We start from the raw sequence: 12,553 nt of genomic DNA, 5'->3' as shown, positions 1-12,553 counted from the left end.
AATTTGCTAAAAGTGAAGATCCTTTTAATTTTTTTAGATGCAGGTTACTTAGATGGGGAAACAGTACTTAAAATTCCATGGAACTAACGTCAATCAGAGACCATGACCAAATACTTAACAAGGACACCGTATTTTGATGCTCTTTTTTTGAGTCAGGAAAATATCCAAAGACAGGTGATTCTTCCTAATTTGCGTCCCTGATGACCACTGAATGAGACCTTTAGTCATCTTTGTATCAATTTCTTAGTCTAGGCATTTGAATCCCCAACTAATTTAATGCAACTTAGTCATTCACTTCATCATATATAATACTTACACATGGAAATAAATTCTTTTATTCCCACGAATAACATTTCAACTATTAAGTTACAAAATGGCAAGAAAGATTCTTTGAGATCTCCAAGTAAGAAAAAAACTTGAGAAAAGTATATATCACAGGGCTTCACAAATATGAAGCAAAAATGGTTAGAACCTTTTGTTGTTGTCGTTTTTTTAAAAACATCTTTATTGGAGTATAATTGCTTTAAAATGGTGTGTTAGTTTCTGCTTTATAAAATATGGTTAGAATCTTGATATAAAATAATTCTTCCTAGGTTCAAATCTGTTGGAATCCTTGAATGGTTTAATATCTACAAGACACCATTTGTGGGTGTTCTTTTTAAAAAGCCCCAATGACCTCGCCTGTCAGGAGCAGGTGCCTCTCAGCTGATGTTGGACAGAAGAGGCTTACGATATTTGCACTGAATCCAAACTCGGTACATTGTCAGTTGTTTCCCTCGATTCACTTGCAACCGGCGATCCATCAGGTTCTGAACCTTTTCCAGTCCAGCAGTAGTGAAAAGTGTGTCCAGTTCATCTAGTTTGGAAAGAGATGTTTACATATTTTCCCCTGAAGAAAAAGCATTGTGCCTACCACTTCTCATGTTAAACGGCACTCTGTGAGATTGCTGTCCTTATTTATAGATTTTAAGTGGCTTGAGCAGTATTGTTGAGTTACACATGCAGTAGTGGCTTGGTAGCAGCAAGTCCACAATTAGGGAGGGGAAGGCCAACCACGTGTGAAGGGCAGCCTGGAACCCACAGGGAGAACCTCTTAAGAGTCAGCTGATGGGAAAGAATTTTCTAGGGTTCTATGTACACCTTACCATTATATGCAAAAATGGACATATATGGCATGTCAAAGCCATTTTTTTTTTTTTTTTTTTTAGGAGAGAGGTTCCATCACTAACTAAAGGCTCAAAAAAGTATGTGACCTGACAAATGGCCCAGGAAGGAAGTATTCATAAGGCACTGGAGGAGGAGGAAACGGGCAGCAGGACAAGCAGCAGAGGAGAGCAGTTCTGAGTTATACCTGGAACCCAGGGGGCCATGAGGTCACCGTAACTCAGGTGCACCTAAGGTACGACCCGGCTTAGAGGCTGAAACAGCTACAGTGGAGTCTTGCAAAATGGGCAGGTTCCTGTTCTGGACAAAGTGATAGAGAGGAAGAGCGGCCAGTAGAAGAGCAAAGGAGGAACAGAAGGATCTGACAAGCTGAGCCTACTTGGAGAACAGTGAGTGGTTCAAGGTGGCTGAAGGCAGGCTGAGAGGTGGGGAAGGGCAGAGAAGAGGCTGCAAAAGACAGAAGTGGCCAGATGATTGCACGTCTGAAAGCACACGGTGAACGTGCAACCTGGCCCTGTGGGGGCGGGTCAGCATAAAGACGAGTGCTTTCCTACCTTGTGTGAAGAAGTACACTCTGGTGCCATCGCCTCTCACATAGAAGTTTTCAGACAGACACTGACCTGCAGAGTGATGTGGTAAAGACCAGAGAAACTTTAAAGCACTTCGTTGAATTTCACTGCCAATCAAATGTGCATCAAGGTATCAATTTCTTGGGCCAAGAATGGATCCTTTTCTTGGTTACACTGGTACTTTGCAGGCGTCTGCAATTTCTCCTACAAAGGAATGGTGCTTTGGAGAAGAGCAGCCCAAGGGGAATAATCAAACTTCAGTGTTAGCTAACACATGCAATTCTCAGCCCCCTGTTCTACAGTTCCGTTTCATGATGAAAATAGCTTGTTTTTCCCTGCCTCCCCAATGAAATAAATAGCGCATACACTTTGTTTAAAAACAGAAACAACTTTCTAAACGGCCGTCTGCCCCTCTAAAAACACGTTTAAAAAACCTCAAGGAATATAGCTAAGTTTAAGGAAATTTGAGACAGCCACTATTCCTATTTTAGTGACTGTCCTTTTGCATGTTTCTCCACGTATCCACATGCACATTCATAAATATGATCACATATATACTGTTTTTATCAAGGACACTCCCCCTCCTGCTGCTAAGCCCCCTGACCTTATCAATTTAACAACCTGACATGTAATCAATCCTTCTATACCTTTTGAATGTCCAAATAATCTTATTTTTCTCCAGTTACTGTTATACATGGGATTAAGTTTAAAATACCCATGTGCACATTGCTTTTCTCACTTGGTAATATAGCATGGAAACCCCCCAAGACCAGTGGTATGGGGTCTATCTCATGTGATATGCACAACATTCCCCTAGCCAGAGGCAGTCACTTTGTTTCCAAGATTTTGCTTATTACACACATATTATGTGCTGGTTCTTGAATAAATCCCAAAAGGACTGTTGGATAGGATAGATAACCCTAGGATGCTTAAAGCAAGGCCATAACCATTCCTATTTCTACCAATAATGGAAGAGTGTATCTGTTTCTCTGAATCAGCAAGCAATAGGTATCTCATTGTTATTTTTATTTTCTTGAAGTTTTGGTTTCGGCCATTTGGATCTGCTCTTTAGTATATCAACTCTAAAACACGTCTTGTCTGTTTTTTGGTGGGTCACTGATCTTTTCCCTTATCAATTTGCCAACAGTCCTGCTTGAAGAGCACTGACACTGTCTTTATCTGTTCCTTTAACTGAAGATATTTGTCCTCAATCTGGCATTTGTCTTTTAACTTTTTAATGGCATCTTTTGCCATACCACACTTAAAACTATTTATGTAATCAAATGCCTTTTTCTAAAAAAGACCTCCCTAATACCTAGATTATACAAGTCTTCAAAAACATACCACCCTTATCATGTATTAAATGGCTTTATGTATGGAGCTATATAATTCGAGAGTCTCTATTTTATTCCACTGACTTGTATGACTATTCTTATGGCAAAGCCGTTGTTTTGATTATAGTGGGAAAATACCTTTTTTAAACCGAAGCTGAGCCATGTCATAGCGGCCATAATCTCGCAGAAGCATCATTCCTCCAGGCTTCAGAAGCCTGCTTAGCCTGTTGATAGCCTTTTGCATCCTGTGGGGCAGCAGGGAACGAAGATCAGATCTCTTTAAGAATAGGGATCCTCTCCCCTGTAGCATATCCCGAAAAGCCCTGAAATTTACTCCGCTCTCGTTTCAGTTATAACCTGAGCACACGCCCAAACCTCTGATGTGCCTTCTGCTGCCTGCTCACAACTGTGCCTTCAATCCACTGCCTTCAGTATGAAGAGGTCTGAAGAGGCCTGCTTCTTCAGCAGAGGTCCACCGTGGGGGAAGTTACGTGCTCTCTGCCTGATTCACTTCCTACTCCTCATGGGGAAGCCAATCCTACACCAGGCTCCCACGGAGCTCTGAGAGGACCCCTGACCACCCGGTGTGGAGACTGCTAGTTGACCCATCTGCCTGCCCCACTAGGCCCAAGCTCTTTGAATACAGCCTGCATCCTTCCATCTGTTAAATGCAGACTGAACCTCAAGAACTTACAATTTACATGGTGATACGGTCTGTATGCAAACTGAGTACTCTGGGCAGAGTGCTTTACACTTCTGACTGCACTTTCCATATACAGAGTCTCAGTGCAGGTTTCAGTTTTTTTTTTTTTTTTTTTTTTTTTTGCGGTACGCGGGCCTCTCACTGTTGTGGCCTCTCCCGTTGCGGAGCACAGGCTCCGGACGCGCAGGCGCAGCGGCCATGGCTCACGGGCCCAGCCGTTCCGCGGCACGTGGGATCTTCCCGGACCGGGGCACGAACCCGTCCCCTGCATCGGCAGGCGGACTCTCAACCACTGCGCCGCCAGGGAAGCCCAGGTTTCAGCTTTAACCGCTGCAGAAGTATAAATGCTTCAAACTTACAAAAACCGTTTGAAAGTCTATTTAAATATTGAATAATGAATTTTTAATTTTAATGTTTTGTTTCAGTCCATATCAGTTTTTAAAAGTATACAGCATGTAAGCTTCTGCAATTAATGTTTAAAACCATGCCAGGCTGTTTGGGCTGCCCTCCACCTGCCTTTATTTCTCACTCACAACATCCCTGTCAGGTCAGATGACACAGTGCTATCCTAGAGGAAATGCGGGCTAAAGAAAGTCAGTCACCCCCACCCCCCGCAACCGCCCCGAATGCTGCCTCCTTGAGACCGTATTTCATCTTCATCGGGACAACTGGCTGCCTGTCTAGGAGACGTTAATGGTATCTCTTAGGATAAACCAACTGACTTTCCTTTTATGTAATCGCGATTTTACGGAACTCTCCTGTACTACTTTTTTCCAAAGAACTTAAACAGAGAACACCTGAGTTAAACTTCACTGTAAATTTTGTGCGATTAATAAGCTTGTTTTTTTGAAAGCATTTAAAAGGCCAATAATGGGATGTTCTCTAATAGCTGGGGCATCCACAGTTCTAAGACATCATGCTATGTGATGGTCAACAGGAAATTTCCACACACCCACTAAGACAGCCCCCTCACTCTCTGGGGATGTTAAACCATAATCGTGAGAAGAACCGAGCACTGCAGTCAACAAGCAGAGGTTTAGATGCTAAACCAGAAGTTGGACTCCAAGACAAATTTAGAAAAATAGTTGAGAAGCTCCTACTACTTCTAGGATGGAGGAGCTCCTTCCTGCCTATCAGAACATTAATAAAATCCTTCTTATTTAGGTTCCAACTCTGATATCCAGGTCCCTGACCAAAGCTTTGTTTTTGCTATGCTACTGGCTAAGGGATCTAAAACTTACTTGTCTGGAATGATTGCTGAGAGAACAAATATGAGGATGATGACATCAAGACTATCCCCGGGCACTGGGTAACTCTTATCTTCATCACACAGGTCGTGAACAAAGGCAAAACACCGAGAAGGATCATATGCTGAATTTGTCTGCAGACAGATGGAAGAGAGGACACAGGCTAGAAAATGTTCACATAGCCTCAAGAAAAGCTATCTTGCTTTAAACGTAATCACCGCCTCTTCCCACTGAGGAGATAGTTCTTGCCATTATGGCAAACATTCTTACTCTTAGAGTAAGAATCAGGAACAACTCTAGGACCCTGTGGAATCTAACTGGTATGTTTAAAATGGAACGTGCCCAACTCCTCTAATTTTAGTCTTTATTCTGATGCGGAGTCAGATCTGAGGACTGGAAAATGACCAGGAAGGTAAGTGACCAAAAGGGTAAAGAGAAACCTCATAAGGAGGAAAAAAAAACATACTGAAAAAGCAAGATTTAAACTCCTACTACAGCATATTACACAGATCATAGAATTTTCCAGGAAAATCTCTCTCTCTAGATGTGGAAGATTTAACCTACAATTTATTATCATTAAATTAACTAAGGATAAGCCTCAATATTCATCTGGTATAGGTTTGCAAGAATAGTTCCAGAATTGGGAATTCCCTGGTGGTCCAGTTAGGGAATGCTTTCACTGTTAGGGGCCTGGGTTCGATCCCTGGTCAGGGAACTTAGATCATGTAAGTGAAGCAGTGAAACAAAACAAAAACAAAAACAAAAACAATCTGGAATTATTACCAATTCCTGAGCTCCTACCCTAGGAGCATCGTACATTATTGTAACACGCACATTTTTAGGATAACTTCCCTATCCACATCTCTCTTCTCCAAAAATGTGACTTTGTTCCTCATTGGCCACAGCTAATTGAAACAGGGCAAGTAGACTGTCAGCTGGGTTGGGTCAATCAGACTTTCTGGGGACTCTGGAATCAAGACACTGTCATTCAGGGGAGGTTCTGGGAACACGTGAAGAGGAGAGACTTGTAAGGGACTGGGAGGGGCAAGTAGGTTGAGGCCAAGACCAGGAAAAACCTATTAGAGAAAGCTGGTCTGCAGAGAAAAAACAAAACAAAGGGCAAATGGGCAATGAGAGATAAGACACTGTGAACTTGAGGGAGGTGTTGTGATAGGAGGGGGCGGCAACGTCTCACCATCCAGCCAGTTTGCCTTTGGTACCTGACACCTTTTCAGGGCTGAGTTTTAGTCCTGGCTACACTTTACGCCCTTGAGTTCTATGACATTCCCTTTAGCTGAGTTTGTCTAGAAGTTTCTGTAACTTGTAACTCAAAGAATCCTGAATGAAATCATCATCTCATTTTAGTCCTTAAAACATGAGTTTGGGTAGGTCAAGAGACCCGCCCAAAGTTTCACAGCGGGCAAGCAACAGATCCTGTATTCACATTTGGCCCTTTCCTCTACGCCATGCTGTTTCAGTACATCTTTTACTTTCAGACCACAGTACAACAAGAAAATAGCTAGAGACCTTGATTTTTAGCAGACCCTTTCCCCCTTAAGTCAGTGAAAATTAGTGATAGGAGCACTGCACTTACCTGGACCAGTTCTACAGCTGTGGAAGAAAAATCACAACAGTAAACAAAGAGCCTTGGGTCACTGAAATGGGCAGAAAAAACAGCAGAACAATTAGATTACAAACTGTACTATGTCTATTCTCTTTCCTATGTAGCAGAGTTAAAATACGAAGGCACCATATATTAACAATGCAACAGGTTTAATACCCACTAATTTACCTGATGACAAAGATAACATAAATAAAATTAAGTCAAAACAATCTGTAAATGGATAATGCAGACATCTAATCTCCTATAACCCACAGTTCCCAATAACCACTATTACCACTTGGATGCAGTAAGAGTTCTAAGAAACAACAACCCCTCACTTTTCTCTTCCTTGCTGTCATGTAGTTAAACTTTACCACAAACTTACTTGTTAGTTTGTAAAATTGGAAAGACTGTGTTTCCCACACCACAACCAACCTGTAGACAGAAATGAACTATTAATCACAGAACTTTCCAAAGAATTAATTCCCTAAAGCTAGATAAAAATCAACAACGGATAATCTTGTCTAATTGTATTAGGGAAGGTGCAGTGACCAGAGCTAAATAGTACCCATGACATTTCCTGCCCTTGACCTCAGGAACCCTTAAAGAGGTAGCCATAAAAGATGAGAGCATGGGCTTTCATTAGCGGGAGGGAGATGGTCTGGAAAAAAGGGCATGGGCTGCTTTTACTTTCTGAGTTTTGGCAAATGGTCCTGTAAACAAAACATTTTCTTACTGAGCTCCACTATATCATTATTGGAAAAATGTTTCTAGCAGACTGGGTTGAAAAATTCATGAAAGGAGGACCACGGCAACACCGTCCTAAATTCAGTGCTGGGTGTGGTAATAATAAAAACAGCACCATTTACTAAGGGTTTACTGCGTGCCAGACACTATTCTCAGTCATTTTACATACCTTATCTCAATTAACCCCCATAACAACTATGAGGCAGAGAGGCAGAAGTCCCATTCTGCTGGGTAAGGGACCAGCACAAAGTCATGCCAGAGGACTCAGTCCCAAAACTAGTCAGCTTCCAGTGGAGTGTGTAGTCACTTCTGTGGATATTTGTTACAGTGCCCACCCTAGACACTTTTTCAGGTCTAGCCTAGCCTCTGACACATATCCAAACTGAGAAGACAAGAATTCTCCCACAATTGAGAGTAGGTACCACCCCAACTAACCTCTCCATAACTACCTTAGAAGTAACAAAAGTTGTCTTCTGACCTGGGACTCTTTACTAGATGGCAGGTACAGCAGGATGCTACAACTTCTGGATGCAATATAATGCTCCCCGATAGCAGGTGATCTGTCTTTGTTTGCCATGACTACCAGGAATCTGGTCTGCATCTAGGGCATTTCATTAGTTCAAAACTGGACGTGTTTCCAGGCCAGCATAAGGGTCCAGTCTAGTCAGGTTCATCAGTCACAAGTTACTTTGGGGGTCAGCCTCTCTACTGCCACCCTATGTACATAATAAGACAGCCTCGCTAACCCCACTACCAGGACAATAACGGGAGGTTACCTCCAGTATTCGGTAGGTGGCTGAGGATCCAGGAAACTCATCAGCACAGATTTCCAGGTGACGGAGTTTCTGAGTTACATTCTCTTCCACAGGAGGTGGCTGTGTTTTACACCCAAGGCTGACTGAAGAACAACTGTGCTGTTCTTCTATTATTAAACCAGATCCATCCTCACTGCTTCTACATGCAGGTACTTCACTCCCCTTGTTCTCTGAGAGCAAATCCTTCACGTGATTTTGGTTTTGGCTAGGTGCCAGCTCTGGGAATTCAGTAAAAAGCCAATGTCTATCCTTGAAAAACCCATTTTCGTGGATTTTGTAGAAGTCATTCCAATATTTGTTGGCATTGATCTCATAATCAACTGTAAATATTTAAGAAAGAATTTTAAGAACCACCTCTCAATATTTTATCTGTATATAGTGTAAATCACCATCCTGCTTCACCAAAATTTGTACTAAAAGTTATACTCAAGTAGAGCCACAGTCTCAGAGCTGGTGGTCATTTAGTCCTACCACCTATCACACTTGAATTTGTTGTGTATCTTGTCCTTCCAGGGAGTTCAACTTCTGCCAGAGAACTTACTACCTATCAAACCTCCCCCCACATCTTTGGATGGCTCTTAACCATCCCAATAGAAAATCCCAATATTAAGCAAAAAATCTGTCTAATCATTTCTGATCAAAAGGTCCTACTATTTATCAGGGCCAAAGAGAACAACTCTTTTGTATTTGAGGACAGTTATTTCCCCTTCTAAATCCTCTTTTACAAGCTAAATGTCCCAGGTTCTTCAGTTATTCCCCCTGTGAAATCAATGGTTATGATACAGGTAGCTCTTTACATTACGTTCCTCTGTCAGTGATTCTTTAGAGTGTGGAGCCCAGAAATGAATTCTCTACTACTAATAGATACTAAAAATGGAAATAGAAAATGCTGACAAGAGGGGAAAATGTCTTCGGATGAGAAGAGATTTGATGCTAGAGTACAGGAGAGACTAAGGTATGGACTATTTAAAAGAAAGCTGCTGTTTAAGGTGATTGAAGCAGTCCTAGATTTCAGTTTTTCCTTTTTATTAATTTATTTTTTTGAGATAACATTGGTTTATAACTAGATTTCAGTTTTATGCTCTTTGCCAATACAGGGCCTTGACTAGTGTAGTAGGAGAATAAAAACCCGAGAAACTGGATTTCAATTCCACCACTACTAACTGCTTACCTCTGGGCAAGGCACTTAATGTCCTGAGGTCCAAGATTCTTTAACTGTAAAAAGAGGATATTGGACTATATGATTTTCAAAATCCCTTTCAACCTTAACTTGCTTTGATCTAGTCTTTGTCAAACTATGTAGGGTGAATATTTTGTAACCGGAATCTTCTAATTGTTGTTCAGAACTCTTTCAGTGGGTACTACTCTCCCATTCCTAGTGCTACCTTCAATTGTCACTTAGGACACAGGCCCAACCAGTCCTAGTTTTTTAGTATCTAGGGATATGTTGCAGTGAAATCATCCACCTCTGAAGAAGGGGCCTCTTTTTCGTTGGCCAGACTTATTTCCACTCTGCTTCATCCATCTTTCCTTGGCAGAAGCCCTAAATCCTCATAGCCATCAAATAAAGAAAAGGCACATAATTCACTACTCATTAGCCATCCCCCCAACAATATTTAGAATCTGACCACTTGAATCTAGCTTTCCTCAGGCGAAGTGTAATGATGTAGAAAGTACCGATACACCCTCTAAGACAATCATGTGACCACACGGTTGCCACACGCCAGCCATATTAACAGGGATCTAGTCAACATAACTAAAGATTTAAGTCACTAGAAAATACTATCAAGATGGTTATATTCTTCCAAACAAAAAAACAAAACCAAAACCAAAACACGCTCTACGCCCTAACAAGATTTTAAGGCGCAGCCCTTTCCCATCCTTGCCCATCCCCTCCACTCCCGTTCTACCCCCGAGTTCTGTATCAGTCCACTAATAAAGACCCGGCGGCCTCGGTTCTCTGGCCTCTCCGGGAGAGCACGTCCAGCAGTACGCTGGCTCTATACCACTGTGGGCCCACCTGGGCGCACCTTGCTTCTCCTGGCACACCCGCTGGGTACTGTTCTCCTGGACTTTCCTCTCCGCCGCCGCGGCCTGCTCTTCTGACCACTCCACACTGTCCCTGAGAAAATCAAACGGGTAGCTTAGGGGCCTCAGGTTCCCGCTGTGGGTAGGTGAGTCGCTGGCCCTGGAGCGCCTCTCCCGTGGGAGGAGAGCGCTTCGAGCAAGGCAGCGGGACTCTGGCCGGAGGTCAAGGGTTTCTCGGAGCGCTCCGCGGCGCCGGGACAGAGGGCGAACCGCAGGCCGGGCGAGGGGCAGGGCGGTTACCAGGCATTGTGGTGGAAGACGCGCGCCGGGTCGCTCAGAAACCGGCTCCCGAACTGCTGCCTCTTCCCGCAGACCGCGCCGTATGCACCTTCAGGGTAGGAACCGTCCATGACACCGGAGCCGGAAACCCCTACCCTTCCCTAACGCGAGAACTTCCTGCGAGGTCACGCCCCCTTCCGGAAGGCGAGCGGTCTGGGCGGGAAAAGACGGAGGCGGGGCTAGGCGGGGCGGCCCTGGGGGCGGGGCGGCCCTGGGGGCGGGGCGGCCAGGCGGCGCTCGGGGTCCGTTGGGTCGCGCGGGGCTCCTTGGGGAAGGAGAGCTGGCGGGGTGTCTCCCCAGAGTCGTTTGTCCCTGAAGAGGCCGGAGAAAAAGTGGGAGACGTTCTACTTGAGCCTCCTTTCAATGCTGGGATCCTCTAACAGGTTCCCTAGTTTCCCTTAAGTTGTAAGGCTGGAAAAATATAGAATCACTTTAAGAATTAAGGGTACCTAGTTCCACTGTAGAGCTAATGGCCAAGATAACTGAGGAAGGTAGCAAGCAGGGTGACGAAATAGGGCAGTTTTCCAGCTTCTATAGTCAGATTATCATAGTGTGAAAAAGGAAAAAAAATGTGTATACATGTATATTCAAAAAGTATATATATAATAGTGTGGGACTATATATATTTTTTTCTGGGGGAGGATATGTAATGAATTCTGAAAACTCGAGGTTTATTCGTCAAATGAAGTCGAATATCCAAGGACAAGTTTAAAAATATTTTATAACTACCTTTTTGGATTATCTGTATGAGAGCTTATTTGCACAATCAGAATTGTAATACATACACATATGTAGTTACATTAATGCATTTTCAGCCTTACATTTCTATTTTGATAATTACTACAAACTGATTCTCAAAAGAAAGTGTGCTGTCAACATAAGGTAAGGTTAATTGAGAAGACTTGCAGGAGAAGAGTGATGACTACCATTTGTGAGAAGAGAAGAGAAGAGTTAGTTATTTAAGTAATGTAGTACTAGGTTTAGCATACTGGTAACCAGTGATAGTTTAACTCCACTGCTTAGTCTTTTCATAGGCAAAACCAAGGGGAGCAATGAAAGATTCTATACCTTTCCCACCAAAGAAATGGGAACAAGCTCTAAACCCTCTGTAATCACAAAGAAAAATACAGGAGTGAATCAAAAAGATAAGATAGTAAAGAACTTGTAATACTTTATTTGAAGACAAAATGCTTTTGCCATTCTCAAGGTCTTTTGAAACATTTTTAACAAAAGCTCCTTTCCAAAAAACAAGTACAAGGATTTTTATCTTTTCTCAAGGCCTGCTGTTTGCAGATAAGGTGATTGGTTTATTTTTGGCATCTTGTTCCCTCATCTACAGGCTTTTTTTCTCCCCACACCAAAAGCTGTTTGTGGTCCCAATCAACAGCCCCACTGCGTATCTTCTTGCAGTTAGCTCACTCTCTGTCTTCACTTGAAATTACTTGCTATATTAGTTCCAATAATTAGAGCCATTTAAAATGTCAAGCAAATTGGGCCTTTTAATAAAATGTGATAGAGTATCCTAAACTTAACTTTTATACAATTATCTTTGGTTGACCTGTACAACTCATTTTTCTCCATCTTTTTTTTTTTTTAAATTTTTATTTATTTATTTAGTTGCACCGGGTCTTAGTTGTGGCTTGTGAGCTCTTAGTTTCGGCACGCATGTGGTACCTAGTTCCCTGACCAGGGATCGAACCGGGACTCCTGCATTGGGAGCGTGGAGTCTTATTCACTGAGCCACGAGGGAAGTCCCTTTTCTCCATCTTTTGAAGCACCTAAAATAATATTCCGGAAGGAATTTGGAAGACATATCTGTGAGTCCTCCGTGGCATCAACTGGACTGTAGGGTCAGCAAGCACTACCCTTTCAGAGGAGCTAAGGGTCCCTCTGCTGGTGAGTGTTGAGAACTCTTCCAGCTCAGTGGGTGGCATGGGTTCAAAGCATGGAAAGGTTAAGAACTCTCAGTCTGGATTATTGCTTTGAGTGTTAACCCTAGACAGG

General features: G+C 42.8%; 1 protein-coding gene across 3 annotated transcripts; it reads right to left on the bottom strand.

Annotated features, from left to right (window-relative positions):
• METTL2A (methyltransferase 2A, tRNA N3-cytidine) lies at positions 1 to 10,647 on the bottom strand. Of its 3 annotated transcripts, none has more exons than XM_082605227.1 (9): positions 10,511 to 10,620; positions 10,203 to 10,304; positions 8,144 to 8,502; positions 7,006 to 7,055; positions 6,612 to 6,672; positions 5,012 to 5,151; positions 3,206 to 3,312; positions 1,719 to 1,784; positions 1 to 856 (listed from the first exon to the last, which is right to left on the bottom strand). In XM_082605227.1, the coding sequence occupies exons 1-9, from the start codon at positions 10,515 to 10,517 to the stop codon at positions 702 to 704; spliced, it is 1,047 nt and encodes a 348-aa protein (XP_082461353.1). In that variant the 5' UTR covers positions 10,518 to 10,620; the 3' UTR covers positions 1 to 701. The 3 variants fall into 3 exon arrangements, with proteins under 3 accessions (XP_082461353.1, XP_082461352.1, XP_082461354.1); XM_082605226.1 differs by having other exon boundaries at positions 2 to 856; positions 10,213 to 10,304; positions 10,511 to 10,647; XM_082605228.1 differs by lacking the exons at positions 1 to 856; positions 1,719 to 1,784 and adding an exon at positions 1,801 to 1,937 and having other exon boundaries at positions 10,213 to 10,304; positions 10,511 to 10,647.
• Between the last annotated feature and the right edge of the window lie 1,906 nt (positions 10,648 to 12,553).

This window comes from Mesoplodon mirus, assembly GCF_964341445.2.
Source record: "Mesoplodon mirus genome assembly, chromosome: 18".
Lineage (NCBI taxonomy): Eukaryota > Metazoa > Chordata > Mammalia > Artiodactyla > Ziphiidae > Mesoplodon > Mesoplodon mirus.
Note: the sequence above shows the minus strand (reverse complement) of the source record. Positions and strands in the feature narration are given on the sequence as shown.